Source organism: Hyla sarda, chromosome 2, assembly GCF_029499605.1.
Source record: "Hyla sarda isolate aHylSar1 chromosome 2, aHylSar1.hap1, whole genome shotgun sequence".
Classification (NCBI taxonomy): domain Eukaryota; kingdom Metazoa; phylum Chordata; class Amphibia; order Anura; family Hylidae; genus Hyla; species Hyla sarda.
Genome location: NC_079190.1, coordinates 164,407,312 through 164,432,901, shown reverse-complemented (window position 1 = coordinate 164,432,901; position 25,590 = coordinate 164,407,312). Strand labels below are relative to the sequence as shown.

Sequence of the window (25,590 nt, the reverse complement as noted above, 5' to 3'; positions counted from 1 at the left end):
TATGGTGTGTGTGTATGTACTGTATGTATGATGTATGAATAATGTGTGTGTATGAATGATAGATGTGTGTAAACAAGATGTATGTATGATGTGTTGAGATGTATTATGTGGGGGGGATCTGGAGGCGGCGAGTGTATGTATGATATGTGTATGCATGATGTGTGTGTGTATGTATGTATTATGCATGTGTGAGGTGGGGGGCGGAGGCGGCGTGTCTGTGATGTGTGTGTATGTACTATATGTATGAATGGTGTGTGTGTATGTACTGTATGTGGCAGTATTATATTCAGGGGGTACATTGGGTGGCAGTATTATATTCAGGGGGTACATTGGGTGGCAGGATTATATTCAGGGGGTACATTGGGTGACAGGATTATATTCAGGGGGTACAGTAGGTGGCAGGATTATATTCAGGGGTACTGTAGGAGGCAGTATTATATTCAGGGGGTATAGTGGGTGGCAGTATTATATTTGGGAGGTACAGTGGGTGGTAGTATATGCAGGAGGTACAGTGGGTGGCAGTATTATATTCAGGGGGTATAGTAGGAGGCAGTATTATATTCAGGGGGTATAGTAGGTGGCAGTATTATATTCAGGGGGTATAGTAGGAGGCAGTATTATATTCAGGGGGTATAGTAGGTGGCAGTATTATATTCAGGGGTACAATATTTAGCAGAATAATAATGATTGTCTTCATACAGAGGTTGAGGATCTACTGACAAAGTGAGGAACCTATGATGTCCGGGCGTCAGACTCTGCAGAGAAGATGGAGCTGGAAGACGTCCTGGCGTCTGGACCAGATGAAGAAGAAAAGACAACAGAGAAGACGTCACTCAGGTCAGTGATATTATTGTGTATTCTCCTGAGTGTCCTATCAGCTGGAGTCACTTGTAAGTTCCACAGTGATGATAGGTGATGATGTACCCTAATCTGTGGCTCTCCAGGTGTTGCAAAACTTCAACTCCTATAATGCCGGAGGCTCTCCAGACACAGGGGTGTGGAAATAAAAAAAAAAACTACTTGTCCAAGGGACTAAAGCGGAACACAATCTACTTGTCCCTCAAGAAAATCCACTTGTCCTGGCAGATAAAATAATTTACACCAAAATAGTCTGACCCCCCCACTAGACCACCAGGGATGGATATAAGATCCTTTAGACACTGCTGACAGCGGTAATCTAATGGTTTAATAGGCGATCGCAGTATGTCAGGATATTAGCGGCCGGAGAGCTGTAGCTCCTCTTACACCCGAGCCCAGAAAAGTCTACATGTAACTTTTTGATCACCTTATAAAAAATTTCTCATATGAAGTGACCAAAAATGAGCAATTCTGGACTATTATTTACATTTACACTGTTCACCGTACGGTTTAATTAACATCATATTTTAATAGTCTGGACATTTCCACATGCAGCGATACCACTTATGTTTATTTTGTACATTATTTTTATTTAAAGAAAATTGTAAACTTTTATTAGGAAAGGGGCTTATTCACATGTATACGCACTTTTTAAAATATTTTAATCTTTTTTTTCAGTCTCAATAGGGACTTATGTGTTACCGGGGGGGGGGGGGGGGGTTCTGCTTCTTCAGTTTATGTGCTGCATTTTGTGCCAGAAAATGCTGGAAGTTGCATTTAGTTACTAGATAACTACAACTCCCAGCATGCCCTGATACAGCCTATGGTTGTGTGGGTGTTGCAGCATGTTGCACTGTATAGTACAGTTAAGGTTATTGTGTAACATGCTGGGAGTTCTAGTTTTGGTTTGTGTCAGCTGCAGAGCCATAGTCTGTGTCAAGGAATACTGGGAATTACAGTTAGTAACTACAATACCCAGCATACTCTGATGCAGCCTATAGCTCTGCAGCTGACCCGAACCAAAACTACAACTCCCAGCATGTTGCACTTTATAGTTCTACAGTTTAGGTTATGGTCCAACATGCTGGGAGTTGAAGTTTTGGTTCGGGCGTGTTTGTGTGCATCCGTGGGGCTCTTGGTCGGCGGGCGGGTATGATGGGGGCGGGATTCTGGTGGTGCGATTTAGTGCGGGTGCCACTAAAAATAAATAAAATTAGATGGCACAACTGCCCTAATGCCCTTCTGCTCCTATACAAAACATTTATGCATACACATATCATACATGCACCAGCCAATGCCCCCATATACATACACACACACACACCCGCCACTGCCCCCCTCACATCATACATTACATACACACATACACTCACACCATACATATACACCATACATATGCACACATCATACATACACCTGCCGCTGCCCACCCCACATCATACATTACATACACACATCACACTTAGACATTATACACACATCATACATTACATACACATCATACACACATCATACATTACATACACATCACACATAGACATTATACACGCATACACTCACACCATACATATCCACCAGTGTTTCCCAACCAGGGTGCCTCCAGCTGTTGCAAAACTACAACTCCCAGCATGCCCAGGGCATGCTGGGAGTTGTAGTTTTGCAACAGCTGGAGGCACCCTGGTTGGGAAACACTGATATACACCATATATATGCACACATCATACATACACCTGCCGCTGCCCCCCCCCCCCATCATACATTACATACACACATCACACATACACTCACACCATACATATACAACCACCTTTCCTGCCGCCTGCATTCTTGGTCTCCTCACCTGAGCCGCCATGAGTGGACATCAGAGCTGTAGTCACCGCCGGTGTGAGGTGAGATTTCCGTCCTCTCCCCGAGCCCCCCCCCCACCCCCGCTCTGTGTTTTCCCCGTGCAAACAAGCAACCTCCCCGTGGTGGATTAGGTCCTGTCTAGACAGAGCAGGGGAGGGGGAGGGATAGAGCTGTGTGTGGGGGATGGAGCTGTGCACGGAGCTGTCAACATCCTCTCTCTCACCCTGCTGTGTCTTCTGAGCTCCGTCCATCCTCCGGGAGGGGAGATAAGGGGACTCTGCAGTCAGCTGGAGGCCGCCGCCCCCTCCATACACTCCGAGCTGGTGTGAGGTACAGACTTCCATCGGCTCCTGCGCCTCACACCGACATTAAAGAAAAATAAGGGGGAAGTCGGTCTGTCCCTGCTCGCCCGATACAGGGCTAAATCTATAAACAATTCACCTGCCCGGCGCCCAAAACTACTTGTCCCGGCCGTCGGGCTATAGGATTTCCACATCCCTGAGACATGATGGGAGTTATAGCTTTATAACAGCTGGAGAGCAATTGGAACCAAGGTGGTTGGGTGATTGGTGGGGGTCCCAGCAGTTGGACCCCCACTAGAAAAATGGGCTGCTTATTCTTAAATGCCTGGGCCTATGTTTTGTCTGTCTGGCCCTGTCTGTTAGTCACTTATATAGTTGTGTATTCTCCTGACTGTGTCCCATAAGTGCTCTAGTCACTGATATGTTTGTGCGGCCGAGTAAGGGGTCGTCCGGGATTGGGGAAACAGGTCGTCAGGTGGTAGGGGGGCCCAAGGCAATTTTTCGCACCGGGGCCCTTGGGTTTCTAGCTACGCCCCTGTCTCTGCACATATGTTGCCTGTACATGACGTATAAATTATTTATAATATTGTTAAGCACAAATGATATATAAATGAATAAATAAAAAATTAACTTCACTGTATCGCCTATGGTCTATAATTCAGCTGGTAGCTGAGTACTTACATAATATTTCTTGTAATGTGCAAACCACCCCTTCCTGTGATATAATGTGTTTGTGTTTACAGAATCACCGGAAGCTGATAAGGTTGAATGGTTGCTGTTAGGCCCATGGCATATTCAAATTTAGGTACATCATATAGGTTACCTTAAAGTGCCCCTGTAATCTTAGGTGAATTTTCAAGATAAGGTTCCCTGTGTAAGTCCATTAGCAGCAGCACTATTTCTGGCCATTATGCAACTTGTATATGGCATTTTTAGCAGATTTCTGCTCTGTAGGCTTTATCTAAGATTTGCAGTTCTCCTGGAGCTGGTGGGTGGAGCCTTATATCTATGAAGTTTGTCATACTCTGTACACACAGAGGAGGGGATCCTGCACTTCAGTGTGTGTGTGCAGCCTAAACTGCAGCAGTCACAATAGGAGCAGTCTAAACTCTGTATAAAGACCCAGCATTAAATCTCTTACTTACAAAACTGTATGTGCTGTCTATCTCTGTCTCTTTGCAGCCTATATATGTTCACAGGCACTTCCCCTTCCACCTTATTTTTAGAATGGATAAGCAGCAGGAGGGCTCAGGGGATAACAGGAGAAAGAAGCACTTTTGTTTAATAAGATATATTACATTGTTTCTTATAGTCACTTGTACTATTGATCTATGCAAAGTTTGTTGAAATAACAACAGTGCTTATTAAAATGTAGCTTTTTCTTGGGCATTCAATTGCCATTGGCTGTATGGTTTTAATAGGAATATGTCTGATTGAGGTTATGGAATCATGACAATACACCTTACTCCTTCTTGCCAAATTTTTTATTTTTGCAAACTGTTCCTAAATATATTAGAAATCGATGAATAAACACTTATCACACAAGCTGTTCTTCATATTGCCCAAGCACCTATATTAGATTATACATTTTAAATATTGAGCACAATTTTAACCACTCATTTAGGAAGTTTAATTAACTGGAATCTTTGATATCCTGCTGGGGGAATTACTTTGGATTAAGAAAGACAACATAAAAGATTTGTTGTTCCGATTTAATTAAGGCTTATTAAAAGCTGGAAAAAGTGTTCAAAAAAGCAGTTAATTATAGATTGATTTCTCTCTTTGCTTACATTAAACCAAATAGGGCCATTTTATATTGCTTACCTTTTATTAGTTATCTCAACATCTATGCAGTTTGACAGTTGTATTTACAAAATGAATTACTATCTTATTTTATTTCTTGCCTAATAAATGCAGAATAATAACTTTGTATGGAATATTTTACCTTTTTCTTCTCTTTTTACTTATATCATTATATTTTTTCCTATAGAACATTTACCTGATGTATTACATTGATTTACTGTATATCTATCGATCTATATGGCATTGTTGTGTCAGCACTGTGCATCCTGTGTATTTGGCCTCAGTATGACAGTATTATATGGTCATTATGTGTTACTTGTTTTGTAAATATTATAATAAGCTGTCAGGATCCGGACTGGTATGCAGCGAGGACACTGGAGGTGGATCCTCTGTGTCAGTGAGGTGATGGGCCATACCAGGGGAACGGAATCTAAGGGGTTACTGGTTTTCACCAGAGCCCGCCGCAAAGCGGGATGGACTTGCAGCGGCAGGTAACCCCCAGGTCGTTCCACCCGATAGCAACTCAACCCCACTGACAGCTGAGACAGGCGCGGTACACAGGGACAAGGCAAGAGCAAGGTCGGACGTAGCAGAAGGTCAGGGCAGGCAGCAAGAGTCGTAGTCAAGGGCAACAGCAGAAGATCTGGGTACACAGGCTTGGGAACACACTAAACGCTTTCTCAGGGCACTAAGGCAACAAGATCCGGAAGGGACAGGAAGGGGAAGTGGGTTTTTATATCAATGGAAGTGATTGACACTGATTGGGCCAGGCACCAATTAGTGGTGCACTGGCCCTTTAAATCTCAGAGAGCCGGCGCGCGCGTGCCCTAGAGAGCGGGGCCGCGCGCGCCGGGACGTGACAGCCAGGGAACGGGACAGGTGAGTGCACTGGGATGCGACCCACGGACGGGCGCGTCCCGCTACGCGGATCGCATCCCCGCCGGCAGAGACATTGCAGCGCTCCCGGTCAGTGGGTCTGACCGGGCCGCTGCAGAGAGGAGAACGCCGCGAGCTCCCGGGGAGGAGCAGGGACCCGGAGCGCTCGGCGTAACATAAGCATTCTCATTATTACTTTTGTTCCAACAAATACGTTATCTCTCAAAGTACACGTGCCTTTTTGTGTATATATGCTTGGTTTTTATTTATAGAAAATGGTCAAAATAACAAAATAATTTGTTGTTTTCAGACCCAAAAATGTATATTCATTTTCAGCAACAACATAATGTTTTAAGTTAAGACATCAACATTTGGTGAAATAGGCATGATTCCACCATTCTGTAACATTGCTATTCGAGAACTTTATGCCTCTCCTGGCACAAAAAAAAAAGTTATTCGACTTAATTTGATGGCTTGTTACCTTTTATCTTCCTCTAGATCAAATTCCAGAGGTTTTCTATGGGGTTAAGGTCTGGAGATAAGGCTGGTCTTGACAGGGTTTTGATCTGTTGGTCCTCCATCCACACCTTGATTAACCTGTCTGTGTGACATGGAGCATTGCCCTGTTGGAATAAACAATTTTGAGTGTTTGGGAACATTGTCAAAGCAGAAGTAAGCATGTATTTATTCACAATAATCTTGTAATTGGCTTGATTCATGCGTCCTTCTCAAAGACAAATTTGCCTGATTTCAGCCTTGCTAAAGCATCTCCAGATCATCACAAGTGGGTAAGTAACTGGCTCAGTGATAGGAAACAGAGGGTGGTTATTAATGGTACTTATTCTGATTGGGTGACTGTTACTAGTGGGGTACAAAAGGGGTCAGTCTTGGGTCCTGTTCTATTTAATACATTTATTAATGACCTGGAGGAGTGGTTGAATAGTAAAGTAGCAATGTTTGCAGATGATACTAAACTCTAACATAGTAACAGTTCATAAGGTTGAAAAAGTACCAGAGTCCTTCAAGTTCAACCTATATCCCTAATGAGTCTCTACTGAATTGATCCAGAGGAAGGCAAAAAAAAAACTCATACTAGAGGTAAGAATTCCTTTCCGACTCCAAATATGGCATCAGAATAGATCCCTGGATCAAAGTTCTGTCCCTATAAATCTAGTATACATAACCAGCGATGTTATCACTTTCCAAAAATGCATCCAGACCCCTTTTGAACTATTTTACAGAGTTCACCATGAACCACCTACTCTGGCAGAGAGTTCCACAGTCTCACAGCTCTTACAGTAAATAACCCCATCTGTGCTGGTGTAGAAACCTTCTTTCCTCAAGACGTAGAGGATGCCCCCTTGTTATGAATACAGTCCTGGGTATAAATAGATCATGGGAGAGATCTCTGTGTAGTCCCTTGATATATTTTAAAATAGTTTTTAGGTCACCCCTAAGCCTTCTTTTTTCTAAACTAAATAACCCCAATTCCGATAATCTTTGTGGGTACTGTAGTCCTCCCATTCCCCGTATTACCCTGGTTTACCATCTTTGAACCCTCTCCAGCTCCACTATATCTTTCTTGTACACTGGTGCCCAGTACTGTACACAGTATTCTATGTGTGGTCTGACTAGTGATTTGTACAGTGGTAGAATTATTTCCTTGTTGTGGGCATTTATGCCCCTATTGATGCACCCCATGATTGTATGTGCCTTGGCAGCAGCTGCCTGACACTGGTCGCTACAGCTAAATTTACTGTTAACTAAGACTCCTAAGTCATTTTCCACGTCAGTCATCCCAAGTGTTCTCCCATTTAATACGTAATCCCAGCCCGGATTTTTCTTCCTCATGTGCATTACCTTACATTTATCAGTGTTGAACCTCATCTGCCACTTCCCAGCCCAAACCTCCAACCTATCCAGATCCATTTGTAACAGTGCAAAGTCCTCTATAGTGTTGACCACTTTACAGAGTTTAGTATCATCTGCAAAGATTGCAACTTTACTATTCAACTCCTCTACAAGGTCATTAATGAATATATTAAATAGAATAGGACCCAAGACTGACCCCTGTGGTACCCCACTAGTAACAGTCACCCAATCAGAATGAGCACCATTAATAACCACCCTCTGTTTCCTATCACTGAGCCAGTTACTTACCCACTTACACACATTCTCCCCCTGCCCAATCCTTCTCATTTTATGTAACAATCTTTTATGTGGCACCGTATCAAATGCTTTGGATAACTTAAATGTATGAAAAAATAAATAAAATAAATACATTTTTGTGAGTATAAACAAAAAAAATATATATACCGTATTTATCAGCGTATAACACGCACTTTTAAAACTTAAATTTAAGGCAATAAGTCTGCCTGCGTGTTATACGCCGATAAGTCTTCTGGTCACTGATTTAAAGGGGCTGCAGCAGCGGCTGATTGTTAAGTATTAGCAGCACGGCCGCGGCCACTTTAAATCAGTGACCAGCGGGATCTCCTCCCCGCACTGTCACTTGTTTTCTCCCGCACTATCAACAGGTACTGGTGTGGTGGATAGTGCGGGAGACACTGAGCCCTACCTTGTCCGGATCTGCCCTACCTTTTAATCATCGTCTCACGCACCATCCACCACACCAGTTCCTGTGGATAGTGCGGGAGAAAACAAATGAGTTTCACTTTTCATTCCCCCTTTTCCCTACCTCCCCCCTCCCTCATCATTCCCCCTTTTGCCTGCTTTTTATAGATTTGTTTATTTTCCTTACTTGTCTGCGCTTCGGCAGGTCAGGCGGGGGGGTCTTGCAGGCTGCGGTCAGTGAAGCTGATGAGTGACTTCCTCTGCCGGCTTCTCTGCACGGCATCACGGATCCCACTTTTCATTTCCTGTAGTCGCCGCCGAAAAGTGAGATCCATGATGGCGCGCAGAGAAGCCGGCAAGTCACTCATCAGCTTCACTGACCCTAGCCCGCAAGACCCCCCCCCCCGCCTGACCTGACCTGCCGAAGTGCAGACAGGTAAGGAAAGGGGAAGAGTGGTCTTCAACCCGCGGACCTCCAGATGTTGCAAAACTTCAACTCCCAGCATGCCCAGACAGCAGTTGGCTGTCCGGGCATGCTGGGAGTTGTAGTTTTGCAACATCTGGAGGTCCGCAGGTTGAAGACCACTGGGGGGATGATGCGACGGTAAATGATGAGGGGGGGGATGATGGGGGGATGAGACGGAGAAATGATGAGGGGGGGTGATGAGACAGGGTGGGGGATGATGAGGGGGAAATGATGGGGACATGATGAGACAGGGTGTGGGGGATAATGATGGGGGACATGATGAGACAGGGGGAAATGATGAGGGGGGGAATGATGGGGGACATGAGGAAACAGGGTGGGGGATGATGAGACAGGGGGAATGATGGGGGGGACATGATGAGACAGGGGAAATGATAAGGGGGGGGAATGATGGGGGATGATGAGACGGGGAAATGATGAGGGGGGATGATGGGGGACATGATGAGACAGGGGGAAATGATGGTGGGGGAGGCACTAAATGCTTAATGTCTGTATTGCTAGTGGTGGTTTATGACAGGGGGAAATGATGAGACATGGGGGGTGGCGATGAGAGGGGTAAATGTGGCACAGGGACTGATAAAAGGGAAGAAATGATGTGACACTGGAGGGGACGGGACCAAACTGAGGCGCAGAAGAAAACAAAGTTTGGGGGATGATGTGACATTTAGTCCAAGTCATTTATTTTATTATTTTTACTTAAATTTCCCTGTTAAAATGGGGGTGCGTGTTATACGCCAGTGCGTGTTATACGCCGATAAATGCGGTACCTAAAAAAGATATGACCATACATAACCATATTAGAAATGACAAAAAATGTAACAAAAAATATAATAGGAAAAACATTTAAAAAAATAGTGTAAAAGCATATTAGGCACTATATTAAATGTATGTATTAGGACATTTACCATGCAATGTATACCAACATCCATACATAGCATGTATTTATGCTCTATTTAATAAATGTAGGATAAATCGTGTCTGTAATTAAGTCCAGACGGGAAGAGAGTCTCAAGGCAGTCACCCCAATCACCCCCTCGACGGGGCGGATGTACTCTCCCGATGCCTATAACTTTAATTTTAGGGAGGATGCCAGAATGTTGTTCTACTACATGCTTGGTAAAACCTGACATAGATCGTGTACTGCCGGTAATAATGGGTAAATGCAAATGTTCGTGTAGGCGGATTTAGAATTTCCTCGTTGTACACCCTATGTACTGAATGTTGCATTCCTCACAAATAATTGTATAGATGACATGATGAGTTTGACAATTGATAAAACTTTTGATATTGTACTGTTTCCCTGAAGTGCAAGTTGTGAATGTATTAGTATTGTACATGTATTTGCATAGGCTGCATCTAGTATGATTGCATTTATAATTGCCTGTGCTCGAAAGCCATGTATGTTTAGACTCTGAGGTGCTATACTCACTAGGGGACAAATTTAATCGTGATCTGAAGGATTACACTACCAATACAATCTATGTATGGCAAAGGAATAAATATAAAAAACCCAGGTCTATTCTTAAATCTGCTCACCAGTCCAGCACAACCCCGAGAAAAAATTTAAGCTTCAGTTCATCAGATAATGAGGCTATGGATTGTGGGACTGATCGCACAGACAGCGAAATTAGTCATACAATATAACCTCTCGAACACCATACAGTCAGCCAAAAACCAACCACAACTCCGCACAGTGGTAAAAAAAAACGGGAATCCACCTTTGCTCGTTCTGTAGGGAACTGATCCACCATGAGTTCAATGTGCATGGAGCACTGAGTAACGAAACCACAACAGGACTTGGGATCCCCCTCATATTTCTCAGGAAGAGACAGACTGAGTCTTGATCGGGAGACGACTGCAGGAGCAGGAGGTACCACCAGAGCAGGAGGAGGTTGTGGTTGCTGTGCAGTTAGCAACTGCTGCATCATGGCGGATAACTGGCTCAACTGCTGTGCCTGCTGGGCCAACTGCTGTGACTGGAGCGCCACGAAGGAAGCGAGATCCGGACTATCAGGCAGAGGAATCCCAGTGGGATCCTTGGCTGGATCTTGCTGTAACGGAGCTGGATGTGGATCCTCTAACCTGTGTGGCTGATTACTCGGACCGTATCGGGGAGCGGAGTCTACGGTGCCGCTGGTCTTCATCAGAACCCGCCACAAGGCAGGATGGGCTTGCTGCGGCAGGCGACACACAGTTTGCTACCCCCGATAAGGCTCGACCACACAGGAAGCTGGGCAAGGTGAGGTACCGAAGGATAAGGCAGAAGCGTAGTCAAACGTAGCAGAAGGTCAAGGCAGGCGGCAAAGGTGCGTAGTCTAATAATGTAGCGGAAGGTCTAGAAACACGGGTAAGGCTAACAGGCTATAAGGGTCACTCAATCTCAGGCTAGGGGCACTGAAGATCCGGCAGGGAAATGTGGGTGCAACCAAAATGCCCTATAATCTCAATTATCAAAAATTAGCTCACTTATGGTTGTATTACATCATTTGAAAGTTCACATCCTTGGCTGACATGCAGTGGGGCCTAAAAATAATTTTAGGTAAGATCACTATACGTCCTAAAATCTACAAAATGCTGCTTCCCTTCTCAGTCCTACCATTTGGCCAAACAGCTGCTTATGACCACATATGGGGTATTTTCTCACTTAGAAAATATTGTGTTACAAAGTTTGGTAGTTTTTTTTCTCCTTTTACCCCTTTGAAATTGCTAAATTTGGGGTTACAACAGCATTTTAGTGTAAATAATCTAATTTTCCATATTTACGACCCACTGTTCCAATCGTGTGGGGTATGAAGACTCACTAAAGCTCTTGTTACGTTCCTTGAGGGGTTTCGTTTCCAAAATGGTGTCACATGTGGGGGGGGGGGGGGTTTCCTCTCTTCGGGTACCATGGGGGCTTGTTAAACACGACATGGTCCCCGTCTTTTATTCCAGCCAAATCCTCTCTTCAAAAGACCAATGTCACCCCTTCCTTTCTGAGGCCTGTAGTGCACCCTCAGAGCACTTTACATGCACATGTGGGGTATTTCCATACTCGGGAGAAATTGGGCTCAAAGTTTGGGGGGCCCTTTTCTCCTTTTACCCCCTTTGAAATTGCTAAATTTGGGGTTACAACAGCATCTAATTTTCCATATTTATGACCCACTGTACCAAACATCTGTGGGGTATAAAGGCTAACTGAAGCTCTTGTTATGTTCCTTGAGGGGTTTAGTTTACAAAATGGTGTCACATGTGGGGGGTTTCCACTGTTCTGGCACCATGGGGGCTTGTTAAACACAGCATGGCCCCGACTTTTCCAGCCAAATCCTCTCTCCAAAAGACCAATGTCGCTCCCTGCTTTCTGAGCCCTCTAGCGCAGTTTACATCCACATAGGAGATATTTTCACACTCGAGAGAAATTGGGATACAAATTTTGGGGGGCTTTTTCTACTTATAACACTTGTAAAAATAAAAAAAATGGGGCTACAAGAACAGGTTAGTGTAGAAAATGCAGGTTTAGATTTCTCTCCACCACTTTGCTGCTATTCCTGTGAAACACCTAAAGGGTTAACAAACTTTCTGAATGTGATTTTGAATACTTCGACGAGTGCAGTTTCTATATTGGGGTAATTTATGGGGGAATTCTTACATAAAGACCCCTCGAATCCACTTCAAACTGAATTTGGCTCTGAAGAATTCAGATTTTGAAGTTTTCCTGAAAATCTGAAAAATTACTGCTATACTTACCTCTAATTTCTTCAAAAAGTAAAAACATGTCAACATTATGATGCAAACATAAAGTAGACATATTGTTTATGTGAATCAATATATAATTTATTTGGCATGTCCATTTTCCTTACAAGCAGAAAGTTTCAAATTTAGAAATATGCAACATTTTTACATTTTTCATGAAATTTTGGCATTTTTCAGCAAGTAACAATGAAAATTTACCACTGTAAAATCCACGGCAAAACGGAAAAAAAATTGTGCGACAAAATTGAAGAAAAAATTTTCATTTTGTAACTTTTGGGGGCTTCGGTTTCTACGCAGTGCATATTTTGGTAAAAATGACACCTTTTCTTTATTCTGTAGGTCCATACGGTTAAAATTATACCCTACTTATATAGGTTTGATTCTATCGTACTTCTGAAAAAAATCATAACTACATGCAGGAAAATGTATATGTTTAAAATTGTCATCTTCTGACCCCGATAACTTTTTTATTTTTCTGCGTACGGGCCGGTATGAGGGCTCTTTTTTTGCGCCGTGTTCTGAAGTTTTTATTGGTTCCGTTTTTGCATTGATCGGACTTTTTTATAGCTTTTTATTCATTTTTTTATGTTATAAAAAGTGACCAAAAATACTCTATTTTGAACTTTGGAATTTTGACAGTGCGGTTTAATTAACAATATATTTTTATAGTTCGGACATTTTACGCACGCGGCGATACCACATATATTTTTATTTACACAGTTTTTTTTTTTAATGGCAATAGGGGGGTGATTCAAACTTTTATTAGGGAAGGGGTTAAATGAGTTTTATTAACTTTTTTTTTTCACTTTTTTTTTTGCAGTGTTATAGCTCCCATAGGGGGCTGTAACACTGCACACACTGATCTTTTACACTGATCCCTGCAAAGCCATAGCTTTGCATGGATCAGCGTAATAGGGGGTGATTGCTCAAGCCTGTAGCTCAGGCTTGGAGCAATCAAATGCTGATGCAACGGAGCAAGGTAAGGGGGCCTCCGCTCGCGTCCTAGCTAATCTGGACATGAGCTGCCGGGAAGCTTTTACTTTCATTTTCGATGTGGCGAACAACTTTGATCGCCGTGTCTGAAGGGTTAATAGCGCGCAGCACAACGATTTGTGCCGCGTGGTATTAGCCCAGGGTCCCGGCTATGAATAGCAGCCGGGACCAACCCGGTGTGATGCGGGGTCACGGCGTGACCCTGTTTTAAACACCGGGACCGGGCGCAGGGCGTACAGGTAAGCCCTGCGTCTTTAAGAGGTTTAGGCCAAAATGGGCTGTCTTTAAAGGGGTACACCAGTGGAAAACTTTTTTTTTTTTTTTAAATCAACTGGTGCCAGAAAGTTAAACAGATTTGTAAATTGCTTCTTTTAAAAAATCTTAATCTTTTCAGTACTTATTAGCTGCTGAATACTATAGAGGAAATTATTTTCTTTTTGGAACACAGTGCTTTCTGCTGACATCACGTGCACAGTGCTCTCTGCTGACATCTCTGTCCATTTTAGAAACTGTCCAGAGCAGCATATGTTTTCTATGGGGATTTTCTCCTACTCTGGACAGTTCCTAAAATGGACAGAGATGTAAGCAGAGAGCACTGTGCTCATGTTGTCAACCGAGAGCTCTGTGTTCCAAAAAGAAAATAATTTCCTCTGTAGTATTCAGCAGCTAATAAGTACTGGAAGGATTAAGATTTTTTTAATAGAAGTAATTTACAAATCTGTTTAACTTTCTGGCACCAGTTGATAAAAAAATTTTTTTCCACTGGAGTACCCCTTTAAATCATAGGCATCAGCTTGAATTAGACTACCACTTACCCCCATATTTGCAGTGAACAGACAGTGTAGTTATAGTACCTAATAATATAGCTATTATAACTTGATATATTGACTAGCTGGAAAGTCGCTTTAACCCCTTAAGGAGCGGTTTTTTTTTCCGTTTTTTGCATTTGTTTTTTGCTCCTTGCCTTTAAAAAATCATAACTCTTTCAATTTTGCACCTAAAAATCCATATGATTGCTTATTTTTTGCGCCACCAATTCTACTTTGTAATGACGTCAGTCATTTTGCCCAAAAATCTACGGTGAAACTGAAAAAAAAATCATTGTGAGACAAAATTGAAAAAAAACGCCGTTTTGTAACTTTTGGGGGCTTCCGTTTCTACGTAGTAAATTTTTCGGTAAAAATGACACCTTATCTTTATTCTGTAGGTCCATACAATTAAAATGATACCCTACTTATATAGGTTTGATTTTGTCGGACTTCTGGAAAAAATCCTAACTTCATGCAGGAGAATTAATACGTTTAAAATTATCATCTTCTGACCCCTATAACTTTTAAATTTTTCCGGGTATGGGGCGGAATGAGGGCTCATTTTTTGCGCCGTCATCTGAAGTTTTTAACGGTACCATTTTTGCATTGATAGGACTTATTGATCGCTTTTTATTCATTTTTTCATGCTATAAAAAGTGACCAAAAATGCACTATTTTGGACTTTGGAATTTTTTTGCGCGTACGACATTGACCGAGCGGTTTAATTAACAATATATTTTTATAATTCGGACATTTCAGCACACAGCAATACCATATATGTTTATTTTTATTTACACTGTGTTTTTTTTATGGGAAAAGGGGGGTGATTCAAACTTTTAATAGGGAAGAGGTTAAATGATCTTTATTCACTTTTTTTTCACTTTTTTTTTGCAGTGTTATAGCTCTCATAGGGACCTATAACACTGCACACACTGATCTTTTACATTGATCACTGGTTTCTCATAGGAAACCAGTGATCGATGATTCTGCCGCTTGACTGCTCATGCCTGGATCTCGTCATAGCTGGTTGGGCGCCGTGGCCCTGCGTTATAGATCGGGAGCGGACAAATGACGTTCCAGTATGTCATGTGTCCTTAAGAGGTTAAAGGGGTATTACAGGATTTTTTTTTATTTGACTATGCTACAGGGGCTGTAAAGTTAGTGTAGTTCATAATATAGTGTCTGTACCTGTATGTGACGGTTTTCTCACAATTCTTATGGGATTTTCACCCCAATATCTATTTTTAACAGAATGCAAAATGACTATTGTCTCAGATTTTCCCCAGGTTGCAATGCGGCCGTGACCTGACTCACTAGTCAGCTGATGACAGGGAGCCTGTCTGCTTCAATGGGTGGTGCGATATCTTGGTGGTAGAGAGATCAATCTGCAACTAATGCAACAGCTGTAGGCATCCTGATTGAAAACCACAGGTCTTTTGAATGGATGCAGCTCATTTATGTTTCAATGGGTGGGGTGGCTGATGTGTGGTAGGGAGGAAAATGGAATTATGCGATTTGTAGTCAAAAAAGAAAATTGAAACAGGAAAAAAACTGTTCATAAAAAGCTAGCCACAGTGTTACGGTAATTTCACAACATAGCCATTTAGCCCCAAGACAAGTGCAGATCTTCCTAAGCATGTCCATTACTGTCTGCCAGGTACATACTAAAATCACCTTGTGGTGGATAACCCCTTTAAGCCTATGAAATTATATATTTCATAGGGAAAAACATATATCTATAGATGGTATATATTAAATTGTCCTTTCAAAATTGTTGGGGATCTAGCTTCTTATATTGTTGATGGCAGGAAATCTAGACTTTCAACGGGCGTTCTACCACTAATACAAATCTTTTTTCTTTGCCATGCAATTTCCCTTGTAGCACTTTACTAATAGAATCATTATAGTGTTTTAATAGATGGTTTTCACCTTAGACATCATGGATAATTGTAATGGTTATTTAATTAAGAAACATTTAGACCATTGTTGGGAATTCATCAAATCTCTACTTTTTACTTGGCAGATCTTTTGTTTTGTTTTGCTAACATTTGTTTTAAATTGACAATGACTATATATTTAAAGTTGTAGTTTTCGCTTTATTTTAATGTTTCACTTCTCCATTCTAATGAACTTTACTACCAGACTATTTGATCATGACTAAGCTCATGAACAATGCAAATGGAATTGCCCCCTGATGGTAAGGAATGGGGACCAGATGGCCCTTAAAAGGTGATAATTAGGAAATATAGCATATTTGAGTAGCAAGAAAGAGAGAAACTTGTTAAAGACAGTCAATCTGTTGGAGGCAATGTTTCTTAATTATATCCGTTTCCATTTTGAGCTGCTATAAGGAAACGTTTTCGAGCTTATTGGGCTTGTAGCTAAAATGTACAAATAATTTAATCTGTACACATTGTAATTTAATATTTGCGGTTTCATGTGTTACATGTTCAGGCTTCTTGTAAAGTTTGTTATTTTAATAAACTTTATGTGGTTCAGTACTCTAAGTAATTCAGCTTTAGTTTCCCTTCAAAAGACTAATTCTGCTAAACAAATGACCTTTTTTTGTTGTTCTTTACTGTAGTAAAGAGAACTTAGTACTTACTATCCACTGCCTCATTAGGGCTAAAATTTTCATTTAAGTGGGAGGCACGTTCTCAAAATCACAGTACTACAGTAACAGAGAATTGTGTTATTTCTTACACAGGAAATGCAGTTACACACTAAAAACACAAATGTAGCTAATATTATACTAAAAAAAAAACTGGATTTTTAAATATTACCTAGCGGATCAGTATGAAGCACATGTATGTATATTACTAGATAAGTTCTTCCATTATTTCATGTTTACTGGAGTTCTGGGCTGGTCATATCATAGGTATATCAAAATGTTCAGTATTGTTTAGTTGGCACTGGCAAATTTGTAATTATCTTTGTATGTTTTATTTCCTCTAGAAATGCATTATATTTCTTTTTTTCACTGATTAAAACCTTGCTAATAATTTTGAATCTGCTACCAAGCATTAACAGCTGCTGTTCTTCACCACTTGGTCTACAACATGCTGCCAACTTTCTTATCTTGGTTCTGTGGCACAGGTCAGGATAGTCCAGCTGGTGGCACATAGGCTGAATTTGGCACAAAAAGCCTTTTGTTTGGTTTGTGACCTGCTCTATTGCTCCCTAACTTTCTATGACACTCCGCAAATATGTTAATATGCAGCCAATATGGTCTACTGTTAAGTGACAGTATTCTATTCGTGGAGCTTTCTAATAGAAATCATTTTAGCCAGGAGTTGCTTGGCTTTATTTCCTATATTAGGGTGCATTCACATCACAATTTTACCATCTTACTTTTTCTCACGATTTTTTTACCTTCAAATTGTACAAATTACAATGTACATGCCAAGTCGTATCCATTGACTTCCATTCAGTAATCATATGCAACACATGCATCAGTTTTGATCCGCATCCGAATTTGCACGATTTTAGATCGGGGGTAAAATTGGGGCTTCCCACGATTCTTAGCCCAGATTCAAAATCTGATCAAAATCTTTACCGATTTTTTATAATGGCCTATGTAAATCGTATTGAATCGTGTGACAGTGCGATTTCCTCAGATTTATTGCACACGATTTGTTTTTACACTTGCACAGTAGTGTCTTTAAATAATTTTTTTTTGCCCTTGACATACATATAAATTTCCAAACATGATCCGATTTTTTGTGAAAAATCAGATTACATTTTCAGCTGTACAATTTTTTTGATACGATTTTAAATCGCATACCAAACAATTTTTTTGATACGATTGTACACAATTTCAGGTAATCCGATTTTGTCCGATTTTACTGTATGTTATTCGGATGGTAAAATTGTGATGTGAACCAGGCCTTATTCTTTTCTCTGCCATGCACAGTGCTAACTTTTATTTTTTAACGGTTGTCTATTGAATTATAATCTGTTAATCTTCTCATACTCTGACATGTAAATTCCCCTTTTAGTTAGAAAAAAGTTCTCTCATTACTTAAATTGCTCTGGTAAAATAAAAGCTAATCTGTGATTGGTTACTATAAGACAGCAAATTTCCTCATTATGTTTCAAAGATGCACGATTTGTTAATTTTAACCCCTTAACGTATATGGATATATATGTTACATAGTTAGTACGGTCGAAAAAAGACATATGTCCATCAAGTTCAACCAGGGAATTGAAGGGTAGGGGTGTGGCGCGATATTGGGGAAGGGATGGGATTTTATATTTCTTCATAAGCATTAATGTTTTATATACTGTATATATTATTGTATATATAATGCTCAAAAAAAATAAAGGGAACACTTAAATCAACTGGTGCCAGAAAGTTAAACAGATTTGTAAATGACTTCTATAAAAAAAAAAATGAACCCTTCCAGTACTTTTTTATCAGCTGTATGCTATAGAGAAAATGCTTTTCTTTTTTAATTTCTTTTTTGTCTTGTCCACAGTGCTCTCTGGTGACACCTGATGCCCATAACAGGAAGTGTCCGGAGCAGGAGAAAATCCTCATTGCAAACCTATGCTGCTCTGGACAGTTCCTGACACGGACAGAGGTGTCAGCAGAGAGCAATGTAAACAAGACAAAAAAAGAAATTAAAAAAGAGAAGAATTTCCTCTGTAACATACAGCTTCTAAAAGGTACTGGAAGGGTAAAGATTTTTTAATAGAAGTCATTTACAAATCTGTTTAACTTTCTGGCACCAATTGATTTAAAAAAATATATTTTTAACTGGAGTACCCCTTTAAACAACACAATGTAACTCCAAGTCAATCACACTTCTGTGAAATCACACTGTCCACTCAGGAATCAACACTGATTGACAATCAATTTCACATGTTGTTGTGCAAATGGAACAGACAACAGGTGGAAATTATAGGAAATTAGCAAGACATCCTCAATAAAGGAGTGGTTCTGCAGGTGGTGACCACAGACCACTTCTCAGTTCCTATGCCTCCTGGCTGATGTTTTGGTCACTTTCGAATGTTGGCGGTGCTTTCACTATAGTGGTAGCATGAGATGGAGTGTAGCTCATCCAGGAAGGCACATCAGTGTGAGCTGTGGCAAGGTTTGCTGTGTCTATCAGCATAGTGTCCAGAGCATGGAGGCCCTACCAGGAGACATGCCTGTACATCAGGAGATGTGATGGAGGCCGTAGGAGGGCAACAACCCAGTAGCAGGACGGCTACCTCCGGCTTTGTGCAAGGAGGCCAGAGCCCTGCAAAATGACCTCTAGCAGGCCACAAATGTACATGTGTCCACTCAAACGGTCAGAAAAAGACTCCATGAGGGTGGTATGAAGGCCCCACATCCACTGGTGGGGGTTGTGTTTACAGCCCAACACCGTGCAGGACGTTTGGCATTTGCCAGAGAACACCAAGCTTGGCAAGTTCGCCACTGGCGCCCTGTGATCGTCACAGATGAAAGCAGGTCCACACTGAGCACATGTGACAGACGTTACAGAGTCGAGATGCCGTGGAGAACCTTCCTCCAGCATGACCGGTTTGGCAGTGGGTCAGTAATGGTGTGGGGTGGCATTTCTTTGGGGGGCCACACAGCCCTCCATGTGCTTGCTAGAGATAGCCTGACTGCCATTAGGTACTGAGATGAGATCCTCAGACCCCTTGTGAGACCATATGCTGGTGCGGTTGGCCCTGGGTTCATCCTAATGCAAGACAATGCTAAACCTCATGTGGCTGGAGTGTGTCAGCAGTTCCTGCAAGAGGAAGGCATTGATGCGATGTACTGGCCCGCCCATTCCCCAGACCTGAATCTGATTGAGCACATCTGGGACATCATGTCTTGCTCCATCCACCAACGCCACATTGCACCACAGACTGTCCAGGAGTTGGTGGATGCTTTAGTCCAGGTCTGGGAGGACATCCCTCAGGAGACCATCCGCCACCTCATCAGAAGCATGCCCAGGCGTTGTAGGGAGGTCATACGGGCACCTGGAGGCCACACACACTACTGAGTCTCACTTTGACTTGTTTTAAGGATATTACATCAAAGTTGGATCAGCCTGTAGTGTGGTTTTCCACTTTGATTTTGAGTGTGACTCCATAGCCAGATCTCCATGGGTTGATAAATTTAATTTCCATTGATAATTTTTGTGTGATTTTGTTGTCAGCACATTTTAACTATGTAAAGATGAAAGTATTTCATACAATTAGTTATTTCACTCAGATCTAGGATGTGTTATATTTATACATGTCCATTGATGTTCCTGGGGCCATAACTTTGCTGGCAGAGATCAGTGGTGGAAGCCAGCTGCCACATATTGCTGGACACATACCAGCAACTGTCAGGAAGGAAGCTGTAATCCTGACAATTAACCCTTTTAACAGCATCGGTATGACAGGGGGAGGGAGCTCCCTCTGTTCTCCATCGGGACCCTGTGATGTAATGGTGGGGTCCCTATGGTAGCCATGGCAACCAGAGACCTCTGAATGGCCACTGGTTACCTGGGTACGTAAGCCGATCTGGCTGTGCCTGAGGAAGATAGACATAATACATTGCAGTACAGATCTGTACTGCAATATATAATATGTCTTAAGTCCCCTAGAAAGACAGTAAAAAAAAGTGAGAATAAAGTAAAAATAAATAAATGTAAAAATAAGCAGTAAATACAAATGAAAATAAACATACACAATCCCTTTCTCCAAATATTACTATGCTTTTATTTAAAAATAAACAAACACATATTTGGTATAGTCGTGTTGATTAACAATCCAAGCAAAAGAAATTATCACATTAGTTAACCTGCAGGATAAACACCTTTAACCCTTTAAGGACTCAGGGTTTTTCCGTTTTTGCACTTTCGTTTTTTCCTCCTTACCTTTTAAAAATCAATTTTAATTTTTCCTCCTTACCTTTCAATTTTCCACCTAAAAATCCATATTATGGCTTATTTTTTGCGTCGCCAATTCTACTTTGCAGTGACATTAGTCATTTTACCCAAAAAGGCACAGCAAAACGGAAAAAAAATCATTGTGCGACAAAATCGAAGAAAAAATGCCATTTTGTAACTTTTGGGGGCTTCCGTTTCTACGCAGTGCATATTTCGGTAAAAATTACACCTTATCATTATTCTGTAGGTCCATACGGTTAAAATGATTCCCTACTTATATAGGTTTGATTTTGTCGCACTTCTGGAAAAAATCATAACTACATGCAGGAAAATTTATACGTTTAAAAATGTCATCTTCTGACCCCTATAACTTTTTTTTTTTATCGGTATGATTTTTGTTTTGATCGGACTTTTTGATCACTTTTTATTCATTTTTTAATGGTATAAAAAGTGACCAAAAATGCGCTTTTTTTGACTTTGGAATTTTTTTGCGCTTACGCCATTGACCGTACGGTTTAATTAATGATATATTTTTATAGTTCGGACATTTACGCACGCGGTGATACCACATATGTTTATTTATTTTATTTTTTTACACTGTTTTATTTTTTTTATGGGAAAAGGGGGGGGTGATTCAAACTTTTATTAGGGAAGGGGTTAAATGACCTTTATTAACACTTTTTTTTAAACATTTTTTTTGCAGTGTTATAGGTCCCATAGGGACCTATAACACTGCACACACTGATCTTTTACACAGATCACAGGCGTGTATTAACACGCCTGTGATCAGTGTTATCGGCGCTTGACTGCTCCTGCCTGGATCTCAGGCACGGAGCAGTCATTCGCCGATCGGACACCGAGGAGGCAGGTAAGGGCCCTCCCGGTGTCCTGCCAGCTGTTCGGGACGCCGCGATTTAACCGCGGCGGTCCCGAACAGCCTGACTGAGCAGCCGGGTCACTTTCGCTTTAGAAGCGGCGGTCAGCTTTGACCACCGCTTCTAAAGGGTTAATACCACACATCGCCGCGATCGGCGATGTGTGGTATTAGCCGCGGGTCCCGGCTGTTGATGAGCGCCGGGACCGTTGCGATATAATGCGGGATCACGGCGCGATCTCTCTTTATATCGCGGGAGCCGGCGCAGGACGTAAATATTCGTCCTGCGTCGTTAAGGGGTTAAAAAGATTTAAAAAAAAAAAAAATTCATTATTACCCATTTTGGCCTTAAAGGGGCTACTCCACCCTAGATATCTTATCGCCTATCCAAAGGATAGGGGATAAGATGTCTGATCGCGGGGGTCCTGCTGCTGGGGACCTCCGCAATCTCTCCTGCAGCCCCCCGAGTCATCACTGTGCAGAACTAAGTTTGCTTCCTGCGTGATGACTCACGATACAGGGGCCTGAATAACGCGATGTCACGCCCCCTCCCATAGACTTGCATTGAGGGGGCAGTGCGTGACTGCATGAGGGGGTGAAGCGGTGACGTCACGATACTCTGGCCCCTGTATCGTGTGTCATCACGCACGGAGCAAACTTAGCTCAGCACAGTGATGGCTCGGGGGCTGCAGGAGAGATTGCAGGAGTCCCCAGAAGCAGGACCCCCGAGATCAGACATCTTATCCCCTATCCTTTAGATAGGGGATAAGATGTCTAGGGCAGAGTACCCCTTTAAGGATGCAGCCAATTAGATTTTTGCATTTTCATTTTTCCTCCTCACCTTCTAAAAATTATAACTCTTTATATTTCCATCCACAGACTAGTATGAGGGCTTGTTTTTTGCGTGACCAGTTGTCCTTTGTAATGACATCACTCATCTGACCATAAAATGTATGGCAAAATTTAAAAAATACTATTTGTATGGGGAAATTGAAAAGAAAAACGCAATTTTGGAAATTTTGGAAGGTTTTGTTTTCACGCTGTACAACTTAGGGTAAAAATTACATGTTTTCTTTATTCTGTGGGTCAATACGATTAAAATGATACCCATACATTGATTACATACTTTTCTATTCTTGTACTGCTTTAAAAAAAATCTCAAACATTTTAACCAATTTAGTGCGTTTAAAATCCCTCTATTTTTATCACCTATAACTTTTTAATTTTTCTGTATAAGCTGCAATATGAGGGCTCATTTTTTGCACCATGATCCGTACTTTTTATTGATACCACATTTGCATTTATTAAACTTTTAATTCATTCTTTTTATATTGTAGAATGTTATGTGACAGAACTGGACAATTGTTATGTCCAGTTCTGGACTTTTTTTCCCGTTTACGCCATTCACTGTAAAGGATCAATAACATTATTTTTTGATAGTTCAGGCATTTACGCACGCGGCAATACCAAATATGTTTATACATTTGTTTTTTTTTGTGTTTTTTTACACTTTCTGGGGGTAAAATTGTGAAAAAGGGATGATTTACATTTTTTATTGGGGAGAGGGGATTTTTCTAATTTTTTTACTTTTTGCTTTTACTTTTTTTTTTTTTTAGGACTATTAATAGCAATCATTTAATTGCTAATACTGTTCAGTGCTATGCATAGGGCATAGCACTGATCAGTGTCATCAGTGATCTTCTGCTCGGGTCTGCTTGATCTCAGACCAGAGCAGAAGACCCCTGGAGATGGACGGAGGCAAGTGAGAGGACCTCCATGCCCCATTATGGATGATCCGATCACCATTTTACCGACCGCACTGCCGCAGATGCCGTGATCTGTATTGATCATGGCATCTGAGGGGTTAATTGCACACATCAGTGCGATTGCTGATGTCCGCCATTACCGGCAGGTCCCTGGCTGCTGATAGCAGCCGAGACCTGCCGTGCATTACACAAGCACTAAAACGAAAAGGGTACTCCGCCATTCACGGCCGCCTTCATTTCATAACCATGGCCGCCCACATCAAACGTTCAGAACGCCAGGTGCTGCACGGAGATCATGGGGGGTCCCAGAGGCCAGACCCCTGTGATCAGACATTTTATCCCCTATCCTTTGGAGTTGAGTACCCCTTTAAAAGTGTTAAAAATGTCACATGTACCCCAAAAGAGTACTACTAAATACATCAACTCCTCATCCCAAAAAAACTGCCCTCACACAACATTGTCGGTATAAAAATTTTAAAAATGTAAAGCTCTCAGCAGGCAATGCATGAACATGATTTGTTTTAATTAAAAATAGTTTTTATAGTGTAAATATAATAAATCATAAAATAAAGTACATAAATACCTTAATTGTATTGACCTGCAGAAGAAAATTACCATGTCATGTAGACTGCAAAGTGAACACAATTAAAAAAAAAAATAAACTTGACAAAATTACTGCTTTTTGGTTATCTTCCTCTGTACAAATGTAATACAGAGTGATCAAAATGTCAAATGTACCGTGAAAATAATTCCCTTTGAAAACCCAACCATATCCCACAAAAAACAAGCCCTCACACGGCTCCATTGGTATAAAAAGAAAAAAAAAGTTACAGGTCTCAAAATACGGTTGCACTCCAAAAAACCAAAAGCAAAAAAAAAAAGAAATAATAATGTCAATGTGATAAACCATAAAAACTGACCTGTTGTTTAAATCCATTTCTATGTCAGCCACATTTTATTTATTTTATTTTATTTATTTTTTTAGAATTTTTGGTGAGGTAAATTTTTAATTTTCCATTTTACTATCTATTTTATAATAATCTTAAAGCAGTTCCCATTCTGGCCACTAGGCCTTAAACTAAGCTGAGACTTCCTGTTCTGTACAGATCATTTCCCAATGATTCCATTCTTCTCATAACAAACAGAATTACTGTGAAAGTTGACACCAGTAAATAGATAAGACACCATTCACAATAGCTGTTGCTCTATGAAAAGGTCACAAAGAATGCCCAGTGCCGTCTTCAGCTCATCTGAATTGGACAGGCCTTGTCTATTGTCACCGAAGTCAAAGGTACTGCATTCACCAATGTAAAACATTATCTTCACTGTCAAATGTATACAATATGTGTGTGTGTTGTTATTGTGCTGATGAAAAAATGGCCAACCACAGTACCTCCCATTAATTACAGCCACATGGCACACTATGAGTTCTTGTCACAGTTGCCTTTATAAATGCCATTTATTTTAGCACCTACAAAGCCAACTGCACATGTACTAACCATAATGCTATAGCAGTCCTACTAGCCACTGTGCCTTCATGAAAGCCATGCTCATTTGCTCTAGGCTGCAATGATGTTTAGTACTTAAAAGCAAGATATTGGCCCTCATTTACTATTCTAAACCCGACCTCTTTTGTCGGTTTTTTTTGTCGCATCTTTGTCTGTGCCATGTCGCAGACATCGTGCGCCAGTCTGCGACACGATGCGACATTTTTTCCCGACGGACCCGATGTGGATTCTCCCAAACCCGAAAAAGGGGCGTTACCCGACATTTCTGAGCTTTCCCACGTATTT

General features: G+C 41.3%; 1 protein-coding gene and 1 long non-coding RNA gene across 2 annotated transcripts in view; one reads left to right on the top strand and one right to left on the bottom strand.

Annotated features, from left to right (window-relative positions):
* The window catches only part of LOC130355499 (uncharacterized), a 77,600-nt gene extending 66,709 nt beyond the window's left edge, over positions 1 to 10,891 (bottom strand). The window contains exons 1-2 of the long non-coding RNA XR_008888556.1: positions 10,464 to 10,891; positions 6,169 to 6,310 (exon numbers count right to left, since the gene is read on the bottom strand). This is a non-coding gene — a long non-coding RNA (uncharacterized LOC130355499). The remainder of the gene's footprint in view (positions 1 to 6,168; positions 6,311 to 10,463) is intronic.
* CLYBL (citramalyl-CoA lyase) overlaps positions 705 to 25,590 on the top strand; it is a 378,676-nt gene continuing 353,790 nt past the window's right edge. Inside the window, 1 exon segment of the mRNA XM_056555694.1 lies at positions 705 to 837. Within this exon segment, the coding sequence (XP_056411669.1) occupies positions 767 to 837 (71 nt within the window). The 5' untranslated portion in view covers positions 705 to 766.